Raw genomic sequence first — 21,011 nt, forward strand, 5'->3', positions numbered from 1 at the left:
CGATTTTTGTAAATCTATAGTCACAGACTGAAATGTCCATTGGTGTAATAACGATTAATCTAGTTCCCGACGGTGACGTTAACTTTCCTCCTAACGGTGATGTTGACAGTGAAAGTATGAACGCTGATGTTGATTTCCACTGTTTACTTTAATGTAGTGTACCATAATGTACGAGGGGAGGGGTGGGGTACTGTATAATTACACATTGAAATATCTGTAACCGGGAGGAGCAACAAAACTTTTTGGGTAAATTTCGGGAGGGCCATGAAATTTTTGGAGAGCGTGAAGGCGAGGGGGGGGGGGGGGTGCGTGCAATTTTTTTTGACCAAACTAATCTCCCCCCCCCCCCGGACGTAAATTCTGACCCCTGCCTAAGTGATGATTAGATGTATGGATTTTGCCTACTGAAAGCCAATGGTAAGTGTTGTAAGCCTGGGCAACCATACACAATCTTTTACTATTTATTGTATAATATGTTCAAAAGAAGCTGCTTAATGTGTGTGCATATATATATATATATACATATAAATATATATATATATATATATATATATATATATATATATATATATATATATATATATATATATATATATATATATATATATATATATATATATATATATATAGATAGATAGATATAGATAGATAGATATTATTTTATTATAGTGACACAGTTTCACATACAGAAGTATACACATACATAAAGTACTCAAAGAGAAAATTCTTTGTAATACACAAGTAGTAATTATGTGAAACCCCAGCCAGGTAATTATTGGCTTATGAGTCACTGTACCAAAAGTACCAAAATACATGTATCTTTTTGTACCAAATATATATATATATATATATACACACACATATATACACACACATATATATACACACATATATATACACACACACACATATATATATATATATATATATATATACAAATGTACAATAAATAATTTTTATTATTATTATCATTATATAAGTCATGCCACTACCACCCATCATTGCATACCATAAACCAGCTACAGTAGGTGACATTATACATCAGAACAAACGCCAAATCTGACAAGATATTTATCTACAGTTTATTGTATACAGTCTATGTTAACATGACAATAAAATTACAATTGACAAAAAAGACATGTCACAGAAATTAATACTATGAGTCTGATTTTTGCCTTTTAGTTTGTGGTGAGGTACTCGTTTCTTGTACATCCTGTTTTGTAGATTTCTGAAGTCTTTCTTTCTTTCTTGATAGGTATTCTTGCACATTATTGAATGCTTTCTTATGTAGGTGACTGTAAAATGGTTCCACAGGGGCACAGTCTATGCAAGAAATAAAAACATTTATTTTTTTGTCAAAAAGTATGACACTCGTGTAATGCTATGTGCTCAAGTTTGACAGCTATACTACAGTGCTTATACCATGCACGAGCTAAGTTGAACAAAAAATATGGAATACGTACTCCGGTCGTTCTACGTCACAACAGTGGTCATCTATGTCACAATATATGTCTACGTCACTGGTTCTGCTGTGTTTGAAATATGGGTCAAAATGTTCAAAATTGCCAATACTTTCACACATTGTCGTGACACAGACATGTGTTGTCATGACACAGAATGACCAGGATATAAATTCCATATTTTTTTGTTCAACTTTGCTTGTCCATGGTATAAAGAATACAGTATGGACACCCTAACAGAAATATACCCTAATATCAATGCCAGTGTGGTATACTTGGGGTATTTGTACTTATGTTTGCTGTGGCTGTACATTCACAAGCATAGAAAGTGAAAGTGTGAAAGTATAGCTGCAATAAATACCACAACTAAGAGTGCAAGTACCCTGCATACCAATCTGATTAAAATCTGATGTAGTGAAGTGGGTGTGATTTCTTTATTTACTTCTGTTTTCTACTTAACTTTTATTGTCGTTTGTTCTTTTTTGTTCTGTGAGTAAGTGCCTTGTTCCTACATCTGACACAATACCATAGGAGTTCATGTACAAATTCCACATGCTTAGTAGATTTACTCAACCAATGAGAATGCATAATACACGGAAACATACGGGTACAGTCCCTCAGAACACTCTGTTCAGAAAGAGCTCGAGCGCAGACAGCGATGTTATCGTTATTGTTTGGTGGTTATCTTTCTTTCAATTTCGATTGTCAAGTTTTATATTGTAAGATGGATTCTGATTGGCTACATGTAAGTACGGGATTTGAATGTGAACTCCTATGATATTGTATCAGATGTAGAACCTTGGCGCCCACTCACAGAACAAAAAAGAATGAAAATAAAAGTAGAAAACAGAGGTAAATAAAGAAATTGCACCAAGTTCACAACATCAGATTTCAATCAGACTGCCAGAGTACCTACATTGGCATCCTGGCTTCATACTATTTCTATTATCAACTGATTATGACACATGTTTACCAGCAAAAGAAAATTTCCCAAAATACAAAACTGTGTGTTCATATGATTTCACTACACTGGATGTTTGTGTATTCATTTACATACATGTATACTGGCAGTTTATTTTTGTTACTGCACTGCCAGTGGAAACTATAGTGCAATGCAATAAAATCATGTCTTACCTTTAAAGAAATCCCAGTCATTTCTGATAGTTTGGAAGGTGCGTGTGTCTTCATCGTCACGATCATTACTCAGAACTGTAAGCTAATGACAAGTAGAGACAGCTGTTTATTTATCAGCCAATCTAAACAACATGGCCATGGTAAATTAATTAAGACGTTCTACTCTGATACATATTAAAACAAAATTAACAAGACTTATCTGGAAGTTGAAGTTTGAATGTAATTCTACCGAATTATCTCGAGCACTGAGTGATCAAGTGACCAAATCCCAGATGGAAATAAACCAAGCCATAACTATCATGCATATTAATCCTGATATGTACGGAATATACTTTGAAGGCTGCAGATTGCATCACCACAGTCAAGATTTTTGCTTACTGAGATAGGCACAAACTGACACTATTGTTGCACCGTATTGATGTGAGCTATTGAATGAATAAAAGTTTTAGTTTGTGTCTATCTCAGTAAGCCAAAATCTCCATTGCTGTTGTTATAATATCGGGCTGACTGCATCAAACACTGAACAGCTTGGTAATGAGTATGGATTGCTGACAATATCTATCAACACCAAATACAACACTTACCATTGGCTTGACTTTGTCATCACTTTCATATTTATAAAGACTTAACGGTTTTGTAGAATTTGGCAGGAGAACACACATTATGTTGTCATGGAAACTGACATCCCATGGAGGTACAGTGGTATCCAGTTTACAGAGTTGTGAGATGTTTACTTTTGGACTATTTCCCTGGATCTGTACAACCCATACTGTGGGATTTTTTTCAACTAAGACGGCAGCTAGATTGTGTTTGGCTGAACAAGAAATGCATGACACTGCCAAAGTTTGATTTTCTTCAGTGTACAGCTTGAAAGTGTCCAAAAGTTGACCCTGTGAAAAATTCCATGCTCTGATAGTTCCATCCTGTATAAAAATGGAAAAGATAAATGTAATAATATAATACCACCTCCCTGTGGTGTAGCGGCAAGAGCTCAGGATTAGCAGTCAGGTTATGGGTTCGAATAATGGTGATTTGGAATATCGTCACATTTCAATCAGTGCAGAACGAGTGACATAGACACAGGTTGTCATTATGTATAATGACCAAGGTATCAATATTTTCTGTTTAAAGACAATAACTTGGCTTGTGTGTGGTATGAAAACACATACATAACACAGGCTGCCAGTAACTGAGAAGGATTAAATCCTTCACATTACAATGTCTATCCTCTCAGGTCCCAAATGCAAATGATTATTCTCACCCAACCAATCAAAAGGAAATTTTAAATTCATTCTTCAGTTTGTTACATTACATGTCACATGTATTTTGAATATTAATATTAATATGTACTGTAAATATGTTTTGGCCACAAAATAATTTCTGTTCATTACACATTCTAGAAATAAGTTACAAAAGAGACCATTGGCAGATCTGATTGGTTCAACTTATAATACACAAACCATGTTTACTTAATTCCTTCAAACCTACCCCTGATCCTGTAATCAGTACTTCTGGTTGCCATGGTAGCAGCATAAGCCGACTTACAAAACTGTAATGAAGAACACATTACCATTGTTTACACAGATAATTGATAATTGTTGTGATTCATACATACCCAGGAGTCAATGTTCATTTCTTGTAATCTATCTTTTCAAATTCATGTTTGTAATATACAGATACAGATAGATATAGATACAGATACACACACACACACACACACACACACACACACACACACACACACAGACAGACAGATAGATAGATACAGATACAGATACAGATACAGATACAGATACACACAGACACAGGCACATGGGGATGTGTTAACACAGTAAATACAATTTGGTACAATCAGATTATGGAAGTGCCATAGTTGTGCACATCATAACTGATCATTTCAACAACAAATTTCAATTTGGTTCAAAGACACATTGAATATGATTCATTACTCGTGGTAATTTGTGAAATGTATGTGATGAACAAAGGGGTAGCTAATAATATTTACTACGTATGTGTTAAGCATTAGTTATGATAATGTACAATGTATATTGTATCCATTTGGATAATGTCTAACCCTGGTTGATAATACTTGGTATGTGATAAGCAGTAGTTATGTATATCGTATCCATTTGGATAATGACTAGCTAAGGTTGATAATACTCACTCTGTATGTGCTAAGCAGTAGTTATGTATATTGTATCCATTGGGATAATGACTAACTAAGGTTGATAATACTCACTCTGTATGTGCTAAGCAGTAGTTATGTATATTGTATCCATTTGGATAATGACTAGCTAAGGTTGATAATACTCACTCTGTATGTGCTAAGCAGTAGTTATGTATATTGTACCCATTTGGATAATGACTAACTAAGGTTGATAATACTCACGCTGTATATGCTAAGCAGTAGTTATGTATATTGTACCCATTTGGATAATGACTAACTAAGGTTGATAATACTCACTCTGTATGTGCTAAGCAGTAGTTATGTATATTGTACCCATTTGGATAATGACTAACTAAGGTTGATAATACTCACTCTGTATGTGCTAAGCAGTAGTTATGTATATTGTACCCATTTGGATAATGACTAACTCGGATTTTCTCATCTCTGTCAGCTGTAATGACAAATTTGTCATCCTCTGATACAACCTGGAAAGTAATGTTATGACAAGCTATAAAACTGGTGTATTAAAAACTGGTATACAGTGGCATAAACTGGAATACACTTGTTGAAGTTTTTATCACTCTGTTTTTTTCAGATACTGTTTCACATGATATAACATTTTGTATTCTATGTGATGTTCATGTATAAAGTTACTGAAGGGCAGCTAGATTTTTTACTTCTCTACCATGCCTCATTCAGAAAACGTAACCCCAATACTATGCTTCAAATCAGTTCCTAGCACCCTATGTATCATGTTATTGTTTACACACATACATGGCAAACAATATGTCACCCTCAGATAATTCCTAAACCCAAAACATCTAGGAGCACTGAGAGATGTTCAAGAATTGTACATACCAGCTGGCTTCTTAGGTGCTAACACAGAAAACCTGTACACATTTCCAGCTCTGTCTGCCAGAAGTAGGTAGTTTTATCCCCACCTCCCTCCTCATCCCAAAATCCTGATCCCATCCCTGGTCATGTCTAGATTCCTAACACCTAGCTGCATTGACAGCTGACCAGTATCATATCAGCCGGCTTCTCAGGCTCTAACACATATACATGTATGTGTCTCCTGCTTTGTCAGATAGGAGTATGTAGTTTTATCCTCCCCCCCCCCCCACCCACCCCTATCTCCCTCAATAGTCGTCCCTCATCACAATTTCTGAAAACTCACCACATCTAGGAGCATTGACAGATGTCCCAGTATCATATCAGCTGGCTTCTCAGGCTCTAACACAGAAAACCTGTACACGTCTCCTGCTTTGTCAGTCAAAAGTATGTAGTCTTCTTTATTGTTGAATGTTAAAGCCGTACATCGCTTTACAACAGTTCTGCAAGTATAAAATAAAACAAACTGTCTGATTTTGAAGGAAAGATTGGTCATTATTGCCACTGTTTCTGAGGGTTTTCAGCCCTTCACTTGTTTCAAGAAGTTCAACTGCAGTCTTCTATTTCCGTCATTCTGTTCTCAAAGAAAAATTTACCAAAAATTGGAAAAGGTGTTCATTGGACAAATAATGCCCAATGCACCAATAATTTTGTACAGAATTTACTTGCCATAGCTTAACAGTGTCAGAGTGCACTAGTGAATGACAATTCATTGTGCATAGAATATATATATGTGCAGTTGTTCTAATTATGCCATAGGGTGGCATTACAGTATGTGACTGAACAACATCATAGCACATAACAGGACAACACCACAGTATGTAATGGGACATCACAGCATATGACATGGCAACATCACAACATGTGACAGGACAACATCCCAGCATGCAACAGGACAACATCACATCCAACATACATTTCCCATCACATAAATAGTTTCTTGACATGTAATAAAAATATTACAGCCCTAATATTAGCAGTTGTGCCTTCAGATCAACATGTAATCTGCTCAGAGTCTGTCTTTAGATAGGGTACCATCAAATCCTCACATGTAATTCTCATACTGGGGCAGTCATTTATAATATCCACAATACATGTATATACCTTGTAAATTGGAGTGTCCACTCCCTGTTATTGTCTTCATTTGTCATCCATACCTTTAATTGTTTACAATCGTTACAAACAGCAAAATACCTGCCACTTGGGGAAAACCTACATGCTAAAATCCTGCCATCACTGAAAAAAAAATTAAAGATAAAAGATAGAGCAAACTATCAGCAGTAACCATCTCCATGGTAATTACGAGAATGGACAAGATGTCTTTATTTAGTTAATAAAAGAGAGAATTATATACAACTGAAAGAGAGAAAACTCAGAAAACAGCCAGGAAAGAAGAAGAAAAAGTGTCATATAACCACAGAAATCAACCAGTGAATTGATCAGTATCACACAAAAAATAAATTTTATTTCACCACAAAAATTAATCCATCAATCAATCATTCAACCAAATAATCAATCAATCAACAGATCAATTGATTGATCGATCAATCAATCAATTACATGCTTGCTGTTCCCTGTGTCCAAACTCCCTAAATTTGATACACAAATTTGTATCTTTGTACAGACAGTCAAAGTTGTTCTACATACTCTTGTTGTAACCTTACCTTTCCTCACTTGTTTTGTCATCACTTGTTGTTTTGTCTGATGAATGTGTATCTTTGTCACTTGTTTCATACACTGCTATCGGTTTTGATCGTCTGAAATAAAAGATATTTCTTAAATGAAACATTTACATATCTTGGCAAACAGACTTTCTTTTGTTTTGTTACATACAATGTCATTTTCTCAACAAATTTATAAAAATCATTATGAAATCAACGAATTTACACTTAAATATGTTTGTGTGTGCATGCATGCATGCGTAAGTATTAAATAATTCATAATTTCATTGCATTTATCCCCAATAGTGCTAATTTTAAGACTTATCAACTCGTGAGGCATCGAATGTGCATTTCATGCAATTGCTAATATCCTGACAACAGAAGCACGAACCTGAAAATTGCCTGTTTTAATCAATCTTACTTCTTAGCAGTTGCATAACTTGTTGATGGTTGAGTGATTTCGTCATTTCTCATTTGCAACCATAGCCTAGCCTACCGTCGTTTGCATCTTTAATTGACTGTCAACCAACAATACTTTCTTAGAATGTGCGATTCAGTTGAACGAGAGAAAGATAAACTATACAAAAAATTGCTGAAGTACTTTGAAGTTTGATGACCTCTGGCACTTTGCAGTGGTCGCCATACGAATGGTCTTCCGAAGAGTAGAAATGAATGACTGAGACTGGAGATGCAGCGTTCGTACATCTTCAATCGTTTTTACCTTAAAGAAAGGGTGACATGTGATTCTAAGTTATGCCTCCTGATTGAAAATATCACTGTTTCAAACATATCACACTCTAACATTACCTACCCTTTCACATAAACTTTGAAACGTGTTTTGTTGACGCACACGACGAACTCACGCTTTCCTATGATGGCAGCCATCTTGATGAATTGTTTGTTTGTAACTTGTAACCTCAAAATTCGCCAAACTGTCACCACGGGGGGGGGGGGGGGGGTATTTACATACGCAAGGGAAAATGTATAACACCAACAGATACACCATGAACCGTGTTATAACCAAATAAATAAAATAAACATACGCAAGTAAAAAAAACATCCGTGAGTAGGGAGCTAAGTAACCGTGTTATAAGTAAAATAGATAAGTAAGTAAATAAATAAATAAACAGGCATGATATGCATGGATAAACGAAGTATCATTTTTAAACTCATGGATAACTATCTATAAACATCTATAACCATCCATAACATAACAATCATGTATGCAAGTGAAATGACAAACAGACAAACAAACAAACAAACAACCAAAATATTATGTAAATTTGTTAACGATTATGGATTCCGACCAATATGACATATTGGTAGTGTAATTGAGGTTATATATATATGCGTATATATATATATATATATATATATATATATATATATATATATATATATATATATATATATATATATATATATATATATATATATATATATATATATAACATATATGTATTCATTTATCTATTATTTATACCGCTCTACATACACATCAATCTGATTAAAATCTGATGTTGTGAAAGCGGCTAGATGCCTGTATTTACCTCTATTTCCATTGTTTGTGTCGTTTGTTTTGTTCTGAGTGATCGCCGCCTACATATGTATTGAACACTGTTTACCCCAGTATATACATATTACATATATTGAGTTTATATATATATATATATATATACACACATACATACACACACAAACAAACACAAACACAAACACAAACACAAACACAAACACAAACACAAACACAAACACAAACACAAACACAAACACAAACACAAACACAAACACAAACACAAACACAAACACATACGTTAAATAACGTTATGCCCTTACGTGTGTTATTCTTTCAAGGGATTCTAGCCTATGTTAATCTTGACATTATGATGCACACCACCTGTTACATGGTTTGACTATAATAAATGTATTTGAATACAGCTCAGAATAACCGTCACATGGTACACGTATTATACAACAACAAATATTTTAATTCCGTGGATCACCTCACTTCACTGCACAGATTTGTTGCAACCAGTCATCACATACTGTCCTGTGCCTAATTCATCGAAATTCCGACTCCGTGCAATCCAAGCAGTTAAAAAAAAATTCGGATCCTTTCTCTAAGCTTGCCAACGAGTGTTGAGAAATGTGCTTTGGCACTGGTCTGCAGCTGAGGGAGAGGAATACTGTAAAAGTGAGTACACAGTACACATAAATATACGCATCATTATTATCATCATCATCATCATCATTATCATCATCATCATCATATATCATCATCATCATCATCATCATCATCATCATCATCATCACGACAACACATCCTCTAACACGTAATGCAATAGACACCATACAAAATACAACAGAGCAAATGAGAGAGATTTCCATATTTCAAATTCATACAGGCTTGGAGCAAACTCGTAAAATATTTATTAATTTATAATCTAATACGTATATAATGTTGATAGTTGTTTGGCAACTTGATAAGAGTACAGTCAGCCTACCTAGCTAAACCTTGGGTTTATTTCCGTACAAATTGTGATAGTTCGAAAAACATAGAAAAGATATAGATAAGTTTAGGACGTTTATTATATTATATTATATTATATTATATTATATTATATTATATTATATTATATTATATTATATTATATTATATTATATTATATTATATTATATTATATTATATTATATTATATTATATTATATCATATTATATCATATCATATCATATCATATCATATCATATCATATCATATCATATCATATCATATCATATCATATCATATCATATCATATCATATCATATCATATCATATCATATCATAACATATCATATCATATCATATCATATCATATTATATATTATATTATACTATATTATATTATATCATTGTTTTACGTTACTAACATTATATTACGTTACATTATTATATTATTATTATATTATTATTATTACATTATATCATATCATATTACATTACATTACATTGCATATTTTGTGACATCAAAGAAGTCCATGTTACCATAAACTATGTAAACAGGTTACATTCTTATTGACCTCCATAATATCAGTGTTTGTTTGACCTCTATGTTAAAATAAAAGCATTAATGATCTTTTACAGGTTCAGTCTGCGCAGCTTGCAAAATCAAAATACTACCATTGACTTCCCACAAATTCGAGTGTCGTCAGCTGCAAAGCCGACTCAATCGGTGTTGTCACTGAAAAGATTATTCACGAGTGACATAAATGTCGTCAGCTTTCCGGAAGGACTCGGATATTTTCAACTTTATAGTAATATAACCAGTATTTTTAAATAAAATGTCGGTGTTCGACACACATTTTTTTTTAAGTTCAAGCAGGGAAAATGCGAGTGGCCTCAGTAGCGTTGCCACTACGAGTCGCAGGACTAGTAATGATAAAATCCTAAGGTCATGAGTATTTTCCGGCCGAAATCAAAGGAAAATATTGGGGACTAATACTATAAATTATACCTTGATAAACATAATTTATGAAAAAATCAGGAAAAATGGTAGGGATTTGGAACGTTTTGACTAATATTTCGAGCACTGCTGAACCAGTGACGTATACGTAAACATAGGCTGTCATGAAGGAGAACGATAAGCCTGAGGGTATAAAATCCATATTTTTTGTTCGAAGACAATAACTTGGCATGTATGGTTTACATTACCAGTGCGGATAAACTCCTAACATGCATACTACAAAGCCAGAGGATTCATGAGTGTAAATCAAATATATAGTCATCCCGTTTTATATTTGCACTGCAGAATGTCAAAGCTTAGAAAATCAGATCTGGTGTACATTAAAAGAAGAGTAATTTTGTCCATCTTGGTCGTCGTCATCTCAGTGTCAATATGGTTTCCGATGTACGCCGTCAGGTTAGCAAGTTATCATCACAATGAATTCCTAGAGATATCAGGTAAGAGCCATGATGGATGTACGTGTTGGTTTGTGTGTGCGTGTGGGTGTGGATTTTTATGTGTTTGTTGTTGTTGTTGTTGTTGTTGTTGTTGTTGTTTTTGGGGGTTGGAGGGGTTATTTCGGGGGGGGGGCTATTTGTCGAACGTTCAATCGTGTATATGACAATTGACAGGAGTTCGTGTTTCGTATTGAAATTTCATATGACATAATTATTTGGTTACCAAAAATATCGGGCGAAAACAAGTTTCTCTGTCCATATTTAAGCACCTCTACCACATTATGTCAGAAATTTGCTTTTTAAGTAAATATTAAAAAGTGTGAACATTTAACATTTAAAATTTTGTTGAATGTGTAATTGCATTTTTATATTGGTTCTAGCATGATAGCAGTGTCCTGTGTCATTTTAATCAAACCAGTTGGCTATGTATCATTTTTAGAAACTAAATCTAGAAACTAAATCTAAACAGAAAAAACAAGCAAAGAATATAATCAGACAAATTAAAAATGTGGGGTGGTAATGAACCGTAGCCCCTACACATGTAGGGTCTATGAATGAACAGGGCTTGTAGAGGTACTTCTGAACCCATAATCTTTTGCTTCTCGCTATCAGGAATGTTATCCCCGTTTTTAATATTTTCAGACAGAATATGTAACGTATCGTTGGCAAACCGAAATAGCCATCCTTTTATGGTTCTGGCGAGTCAACCGTGTTCGGGTAGCATATGGATACGAAAACTGCTGGAACAAGTGACTGGCATTTATACGGGATCGTTTGAACATGACAAGAATCTTTACGATGCAGGTAATTTGCCCAAGAGTGTGCCTCTGGAACGATTTTCTTTGAAACCCGATGTATTTAAAAATCACTCACAAATCTCAGCAATATGAAAGTTGTTCCTAGTGTTTTTGAAATCATTTTAAAAGTTTGATAGTTCACCATCATATTTCCCATTGAGTTTAATATCACAATACTATATTTAGTGGCCAATCCAAGTACTCTTTTTTTAACGCATTGCGACCCCTCATTTTCCAAGAAAAGGTTGCATATCAAATCGAATGAGTAACTTGAAGTTTCACTCTCAATAATCCAAATGTCATCCATCCCTCCCCTTCCACCACCCCTACCCACGTCTACCTTAAAGTCAACGTTGCCTACATCATCAGTTTCAGTTGTCATTTGTTGATTCAATTGTTTGATCTTTATTTTAAAATTATGTGTTTAGGATTCCTTGGTGAACTGGAAGAGTGGGAATCTGGAACCACGCTAATTATGGAGAAGCATGGTAGCAGGAACCCGGATGACGATGAACGCTTCGAAGCCGTGGTCTTGCTCCTTCGAAATCCCTACGATGCGTTCCTGTGTGAACGTAACGTACAACTAACTGGGTCATATGCTGCTAGCAGTACATCGATGGATGGCAATTTGGGGAATGATGGCCAAGCTGATGAAGGTATTCATCCAAATGTATTTTTTTTATCCAAAATATTGTTGATATCGATATTAAACAAGAGTGTTGATCGTTCCTAGTTATCGAAAAACACGACACCAAAGTCACTCTGCCTAACAAAACAAATATAATTAAAAATATAATTTAAAAAAATAAAATAATTTATTTAGCTTAAAATTCGATCCTTTCCATTATGATTCCACTATCTTCCACTAATAAAGAAATTTTCCGTGGCACGCAATTGCAGTGTCTCGTTCAATATTAATTTCAAATATTTTCTTCAGACGTTGGATAAATATTTATCCGACGGAAGAAAATGTGTGAAAATGTGAGACATTATCAAGTCTTCGTAATTATTCAAAATTTACTATGCTATTAAAATATTTTTGTTCAGTTTCAAGTTAAATAACGTTTCTTGTTTTTATAGATATTTTTTTATATTATGGTGCGTGTTTTTGTATCTGTCCACCTGCTTGTTTCGGTTTAATATATATGAGTGTGCTAATACGTTCACCCATGGTAGCCTACTATGGGTTGAGAACCCCGTCAAAATTAAATACATCTATAAATTTGGCGGGGATCTCACCTCATAGCCTACCTGTAGTCTGGAAGGGCTGACGCTACTATTATTTCAGCTATCCTAGCTGCTATTATCATTATTTCTTTAATTCGCTTGTCTTCATCAAGACTACACACACACACTTTAAAACTAGTATTTCCCCTGGCAATCCTACGAAGAACCTGATTGGTTGAATACATAATTAGACATATTTAAATCGTGCCAATGTTTTGATACCATCTTCGAATCTTTGCAGACGATTGGCGGGAATTCGTGACGTTGAAGGCGTCACTGTGGCGGGAATCCATTTCATCATGGCTGACCAGCACCAGACCTGTCATGGTTGTCAGATATGAAGATGTTCAAGACGAACCAGAATATGAAATATTTAAAATGTTAGAATTCATGAATGTTACCGTCGACGAGACGAGATTGCACTGTCTTCAGCAGGTAGAATTCGAAGAATCCATTCACAGACCAGAACATGAATATTCTCATTTGGAGTTCTACAATCAAGAACTTCGTGAGTTAGTAGAGGAAAATATCAAGGCGATGTACGAGCTTTTAGACATACATGTAAAAGGATTTCCCCAAGACTGGAAAATATGATGTAGATTGACTCGGAAAAGTAACAGCAAACACACACAGATAACCACGGCTTGATGCGGTTGGTTGTTTCAAATTGAAACATGTTTCTTTTATTCCAACTAAACTTGAATCAAGTCCGGAATCATTCCCACTAGACAGAGAATATATTTTCCAGCGTCAAGCACCAAAAAAATGATACTAGGCAATATATACCGGCGATATGAGTATTAATTATTCATGAGTAATGACATCACGACGATCAAACCAATCAACGACCTTCACATGAAAAATGGTATAATTTCAAAACATAAATGGTGGCATGTATCTCGTATGCTGATCCACAACGTTAACCAACATAGTAATTTTATGTTTTACTTTTAAAATATTGTTTATCGAATAGCTATAGACAACAATATATTCAAAACCGTACGACAGACATTCTACTAGGTACGTAGTTCGTGGACCGCAACACTTTCAGTACGTTTTTTTCCTGGACTTATTTGAAGTACGTCATGGAAATAAACATAGTGTGAAACTTTTCTAATATTTTCTTGGTAAAGACTTTTAGTGTATGACAAAACAAAGAAATGGAGGAGAAGAGACATATGCCAAACTACTTTCAATATTATCAACGCTCGAAAACTAATTAACGATATACTTGCACGTCATACATACAACTTGGGATGGTAACACTATTCATAAAATACTAAATTATACTGCTCACCATTCTCAAGGCCTATATATTTTAATCCCCTGAACACTTAGTATCACTTAAATGAAGTCACTGACGGAGTTAAGTTCTGGCACGTTAACGACTAAGACGAATAACACATGCTGACACGAAAGAGCACGTACTCTGCCAAAATTATCTTGCCCTGGTTTGGTATACGTAGCATAATTCATCGGCAGTATGTCGACTTTCGAATGTTCTTCATACACGTTCTCGGCACCGTTTCAATTCACGATGACCATGCACAGAATCACACTATCGTTGTACATGTTATATTTCATGGAAAAAAAACTATTTTATTTGAATGTTTCCGTTCTGTTGTCACATACGTCTATTATATAAAGCTATCCATGAATGAATATCCAGATCGCTTTAACGTCAGGCAGGACCTTCTTGATATTACTTATGTACAAAGAAGATCGCTCAAAAGCGAAGTAAGCACATATCTGGACTTGGAGGGCCCATATCCGCAGGACCATGGCCGCGGCGGTAGTGGAAGGTGTTTCTATCTCCATGGCTGGACTGAACCGCGTTCCACGTTGACTACTAGTTCTCGGTCTGGTAGTATTGCGAAGATAATTGTTTACTATATTTCAGTCTTCGACTGCAAATATCGTCCGTCGGTATAAGATATATTACTAATTTCATCCGCGTGTTATCAAATAAGAACACTATCATCAAAAATCACTGTCTACTATTAAATTTACTGACTTGTAAGGATTCAGAAAAAAATATTCTCTAAGGATAGCAATAATACGTAGTGTTTCTTTATTCTTCGTGTATGTAAATGTAATTTTGTTTTAAATTATATTTTATACAGCAGTCACAATCTCAACTCATGATCATTCTGACACTAGTTTTTCTTTGCGATATATAATGAAAAAAAACTACTTTTATTTTAATGAATGTATTCGTTCAATAATTCAAATACATCTTTTCAAATTACAATAAATACTCAGATTGCTGCAATAAGTTTTCAAAGTCAAACAGGAATAGAACTTCCTCATATCACAGCTCTAGAGGACACGGGATCACGCACAAACGAAGTCAGCACGTATCCTGACTTAGAGTGCTCTCTTCACCACTCGACACCACTGTCGACTGACTCGGCGCTGCGCTCTCCATGACTGTTCCGGAGAAGTGTTTAGTCAAAAGTCATAGACCTCGTCATCACATTGCAACCAATACATTACTGTCCGTTGGTATACTGTATATGACTGATACATCCATGGTATCATCAACTCATTACAAGAATATCTCTGTATCAAAAACATCTCCGGCAAAGATTCAGAAAAAGTATTCACTATCGTCAGCAACTTGTAGAAACTTGAGTTTCTTGTTGTTTGTGTCAGTGATAGTGTCTTGTTGGTTGTTATCGTGGTCATCAGTTACACTTCTCTTTCTTTTTAAACCACGTCTTTGAGGCTTTGCTGATGGAGATTCTAAGTCACTATGTTCATCCTTTGTTGAGACAGTCTTCCTCTTGCACAGTTTTCTCCTTCTTTCGTGGTATGTTGTGATTTTGATTTCCCAGCCACTGAACGGGTCAGGTCCAATGTCTTTTGGCATGTCTAATTTCATATTACATGGTGGAGATTCCATCGTAGACAAAAAGTCCATTCTCCACAACAAGTTCATTTGTCTGGACCACCACTTTGGCTTTCCTCCAGTGCTCATTCTAGCTGTGGTCTTCATTTTTTGATCTTGTAAAAATGTTTTCATCACACACCTGTGAATTTGGACGACTTCGACCCTCTTTTCTATCATTTTCAATTATTCTGAAATTAAACAGAGACGAGTTCAGACGTTGTTTTTTTTTTGTTTTGTTTTTTTATCAAAAACAACCTTTCATACAATTTTATTACCTAAAGGCATGTGCAATCATCATGGTCCGATGATCGGGCGGGCGCGTTCGAATCGAAGAAACTTTGTTTGTTTATTCGTCTCCAAGGTAGCACGTAATAACAATCTATCTCTACTGTTCCTCAATATTGTCGGAATTTCTTGATTTAAAACCTATTAGACAGGCATGTAATTTTTAAAAGTGTCTTACCGTTATGATGAAATTATTAACAGGAATAACAGAGCTTCGTTTCAATTACTTTTGAAGCGTTGAGATCACTAGAAGCGATACGCTCTTGGACCAGTACAGTCTTCGGATATGTTTACACGACGGCAAACACGAACAGACTGAAGCATATTCGAAGCGTCCGACGCTAAATATGTGTATTATGCGTGCGCGTATGTGCTTTTGGAACTTTGGAAAGACGTTCTGTATCACGTGTACAATGCATGCATTGTCTGCATTTATGAACATTGGAGAATATCTTACCGAAGTATACATTTGTTTGGTTCCTTTAAACAGACCCCACCTAGTTTTTCACTGCCGACCCTAAACTGTTTTTACGTATTCTAGAAAAAATAAAATAAAATCGCGAAAATTGTGAAGTCTCGCAAGAAATAGTGGATGCGAAAATTGACAGCAACTTGAAAAAACTTGAAAAACAATATAAAACTGTTCGTTATATCTAATGGCTGAACATCTGATAAGAAGAATCAATAACACAGATACCATATGGGAAACAACGGAAAACAACACAATACCTGAACTAGCTAAAGAATGTATACGTATATATAAAGAATAAAATTTAAAAAAAATCTACCTACCCCAGACATTTATTCTAAAATTGAGCGTGTGATGTGTGATGATCACACAGTTAGAGACCTAATCAAACATTTCCTGACGCAAGTACACAACAAATCTTACGGTGCATTCACAAACACCTCTTGAGGGAGGGGTTTCGAGATCGAGAATTTAAGGGGATACTTGGACTTGCAAAATTTCAGTATATGTCAGGGGAGGGACACCTGAAAAAACTGTCATTTGTAGGGAGTACTTGAAAATATAATGAATTCTTCTGATGATAAAAATGTATTGTGCACTAGAATGGATAGAACTTGTCAAGACTAGAATGCAAAGATCTATACCAGATTTAGAAAACCTTGGTTATTACTTAGATGTCTTCTCAACATCATCTGCAAGGGAATTTTGCAGTTAGAGACCGCCTGATAACTTTTAGCCAAGAGTACTAGTTAAACAGATGGATCCATGCTCAGCAGAGATGTCTCAGAACTCTCAGAATTGAGTAAGACTTTGTGAGAAGTAATTTTTTTAAAAAAAGTAATTAAAAAAAATAACAGTTGTATATTTGGAGGAACAGAACACATTTGCCACCATGACAGGATAACAGAGCTTACAGGAAAGAAACCGGTGTGTTGAGAAGACATTTGAAAATCATGACTAGGGTAAGTGTGTACTATAACCAGAGGCATATATATTCATTGCTAAAAGTTGAAGGCTCAACAACAACAACTACATAGAGAAATATATGTTTCAATATCATATACTCCGAGAAATGGTGAACTGGCATTGCATAGATTCAGAGCATGATAATGTATTGTATGGATCAGTAACTCCAATGTTCCTTTGAATACATGTTTTACTATATAACCACTTAAGTTTATTGTCAATGCTAAACTACAACTCCTGATCCGTACAAGAACAATGTTAATTTTCTGGGTAGAGATAAAGTCCATACACTACAGTAGTTACGCCATATTTTTAATGTTATTGATAAATATTGAATCATCTAATTAAATTAGTAAATGTATTTCTTATAGATATAGTAAGGATAAAATTAGCAGAAATACTCCACAGTTTTTATAATGTGTATTAAAACTTTGATTAGCTATATGCGTCCATACAGTCTCAAAAGTTATAGCGCCATATATATTCATTCATGTTATTCAAAACTATTGATGGAGAAATATCTGTCTTCGACAATTTTGAAATCACTGTATTTAACGTTTAGTCGTGGGGGGGGGGTGTATTATTGAAAGTAAGAAGAGGGTATTTGAAATGGTATTCTGATTTTTTGTCGGAAATAGACAGTGTTCGTTGGTGTAATTCTTATAGACCTCAGTTCAGGCTTCTGTATTGGGAAACTAACCCCAAGGGAGCACTGTCAGTTTATATCTGGTTTGTGCGAGAGAGAGAGAGAGAGAGAGAGAGAGAGAGAGAGAGAGAGAGAGAGAGAGAGAGAGAGAGAGAGAGAGAGAGAGAGAGAGAGAGAGAGAGAGAGAGAGAGAGAGAGGAGGGGGACGCACACGCCATACCAGTTTCAAACGTAAACACATTCGAAAAAGTCATATATAACAATACACTGGCACACCACTCATACAGCTTAGCACTATTTACAAGTTATAGTAGTAAATTATAGTTTGTTTACCTTTCTCAATTTATTTAGGACTGACAAAGTTGTCAAAAATGCATCAACTGCAAACGTTTTTGAATCCTATTTCAAATATAGTATATGAACTTTCCTTATCCTTCATTTATGTAAATACAGGTTTTTAAAGACAGTTAATACATATTCTCTCTTCACTGTCATATCTCAACTCATAATCAATCAGGCTCTAGTTTTACATTGAGATATATGAATATATATATAGTTATCTTATTTCAATAAATGTTTCATTCAATCACTAAATACATCTTTTTAATTTTAATTTACAAATAAATAGTAAGGTTGCTGCAATAAGGATGCAACAGGGAAAGTATTGCTCTCACACAAACGAAGTCAGTAGACACCAAGACTTAGAGGGCGCTATTCTCTACTCCGTACCGTACCACAGACTTGGCGCTGTGCTCTCCATGACTATTCTGGAGAAGTGTCTACTGAGTCAACAGTCATAGACTTCGGCATCACATTGCAATCAATGGTATACCGTCCCCGTTGGTATACTGTATATGACTGATACATCCATGTATCATCAACTCATTACAAGAATATCTCTGTATCAAAAACATCTCCGGCAAAGATTCAGAAAAAGTATTCACTATCGTCAGCAACTTGTAGAAACTTGAGTTTCTTGTTGTTTGTGTCAGTGATAGTGTCTTGTTGGTTGCTATCGTGGTCATCAGTTACACTTCTCTTTCTTTTTAAACCACGTCTTCGATGCTTTGCTGATGGAGATTCTAAGTCACTATGTTCATCCTTTGTTGAGACAGTCTTCCTCTTGCACAGTTTTCTCCTTCTTTCGTGGTATGTTGTGATTTTGATTTCCCAGCCACTGAACGGGTCAGGTCCAATGTCTTTTGGCATGTCTAGTTTCATATTACATGGTGGAGATTCCATTGTAGACAAAAAGTCCATTCTCCACAACAAGTTCATTTGTCTGGACCACCACTTTGGCTTTCCTCCAGTGCTCATTCTAGCTGTGGTCTTCATTTTTTGATCTTGTAAAAATGTTTTCATCACACACCTGTGAATTTGGACAACTTCGACCCTCTTTTCAATCATTTTATAAAGTAATCTGAAATCAAAAAAATATTACTTCATACACATGATAAACTTGAACAACTATCGAAGGCAACCATCGAGCAGTTTTTCCTGAAGTTTCTATTCATAACACGTTTTACATACTATCAGAGACATTCGATATCATCGGCGCGTTCGACGAAACTTTGTTTGTTTATTCCGTCTCCAAGGTAGCGCGTTATAAAAAATAAATTATTTGTACACAGTGCATCGCTGGAATTCCTTGATTAGAAATCTTCTAGACATACGGGTACTGTAAACAAGACTTACCGTTATGATGAAATTGAGCAAAAAAAGTGCAGAACTTAGTGTCAATATCTCTTCAATTGAGATTAAAAACACTTGGACCAGCGATACGCTCTTAGAACAGTCTTTGGTGATGTTCACACGACGGCAAACACGATCAGACTGAAGCATGTTCGAAGCGCCGTCTCTAAATATATATATTTTAAGTGCGCGCAGAGTGCGCGTTCGCGATTTTGGAACTTTGGAAGGGCGTGTTTTTTTTTTTTTTTTGCAATATGTTACCCACAACTCCCTCTGATTTTTAATCTCAGACATCCCCTTAAAGTCCGACAAATCTCACTAGTTTACAGGATTTTGATTTTTTTTTGTCGTTTTCGAATTGTACATTTTCAACTTGTTACCGATTAGTTTCTAAATAAAAATGGGTCCAAATATGACTAATTTTTCCGACAGACCTTCTTGACCCCACTCGTAGCATAACTAATACCCTGTTCAGACACGCACAGTTACAACTCAATCTCGTCAAGCTTCCAAGTTTGCCCATCACCCGTTGCACTAGTCTTGCTGCTAGACGTTCGGGCTTTCTTTCGATGCTATAACTATAAGCGAACGAAGTTCGCATGTGAGGGCGTGCCCGAACATCCATCCTCGATAGCGTTGTTCGGCTGTGTGTCGTATTTTATCGGAAGAACATCCGAGGACTAGCTGATAGACTACCGTTGCACATAGTTTTAGCAAAGCTTCAGACAAGCAAACTAGGTAGGTTGATAGAATCTATAGTTGTAACTTTACGCCGGTGCAGT

The 21,011-nt window shown here is 35.3% G+C and overlaps 2 protein-coding genes across 2 annotated transcripts; one reads left to right on the forward strand and one right to left on the reverse strand.

Annotated features, from left to right (window-relative positions):
• Nucleotides 1–1,156: 1,156 nt before the first annotated feature.
• Nucleotides 1,157–8,198, reverse strand: LOC144434141 (tRNA (guanine-N(7)-)-methyltransferase non-catalytic subunit wdr4-like). The gene is made up of 9 exons (XM_078122596.1): nt 8,125–8,198; nt 7,317–7,409; nt 6,757–6,888; nt 5,939–6,095; nt 5,134–5,246; nt 4,083–4,143; nt 3,179–3,517; nt 2,595–2,676; nt 1,157–1,323 (listed from the first exon to the last, which is right to left on the reverse strand). Exons 1-9 carry the CDS (start codon nt 8,196–8,198, stop codon nt 1,157–1,159), a joined length of 1,218 nt encoding a protein of 405 aa, XP_077978722.1.
• Nucleotides 8,199–11,134: 2,936 nt separating this feature from the next.
• Nucleotides 11,135–13,872, forward strand: LOC144434142 (sialate:O-sulfotransferase 1-like). The gene is made up of 4 exons (XM_078122597.1): nt 11,135–11,254; nt 11,897–12,058; nt 12,480–12,707; nt 13,520–13,872. Exons 1-4 carry the CDS (start codon nt 11,200–11,202, stop codon nt 13,870–13,872), a joined length of 798 nt encoding a protein of 265 aa, XP_077978723.1. The 5' UTR covers nt 11,135–11,199.
• Nucleotides 13,873–21,011: the final 7,139 nt, after the last annotated feature.

This window comes from Glandiceps talaboti, chromosome 4 (assembly GCF_964340395.1).
Source record: "Glandiceps talaboti chromosome 4, keGlaTala1.1, whole genome shotgun sequence".
Classification (NCBI taxonomy): Eukaryota; Metazoa; Hemichordata; class Enteropneusta; family Spengelidae; genus Glandiceps; species Glandiceps talaboti.

Coding starts and splice junctions, on each gene's coding strand:
- LOC144434141 (XM_078122596.1), bottom strand. CDS start 8,198: ATGGCTGCCATCATAGGAAAGCGTGAGTTCGTCGTGTGCGTCAACAAA. Junction 6,096..6,756: donor TGGACACTCCAATTTACAAG/GTATATACATGT, acceptor TTATACTTGCAG/AACTGTTGTAAAGCGATGTA. Junction 4,144..5,133: donor TACTGCTTAGCACATACAGA/GTGAGTATTATC, acceptor TCTTCATTACAG/TTTTGTAAGTCGGCTTATGC.
- LOC144434142 (XM_078122597.1), top strand. CDS start 11,200: ATGTACGCCGTCAGGTTAGCAAGTTATCATCACAATGAATTCCTAGAG. Junction 11,255..11,896: donor TGAATTCCTAGAGATATCAG/GTAAGAGCCATG, acceptor TAATATTTTCAG/ACAGAATATGTAACGTATCG. Junction 12,708..13,519: donor TGATGGCCAAGCTGATGAAG/GTATTCATCCAA, acceptor GAATCTTTGCAG/ACGATTGGCGGGAATTCGTG.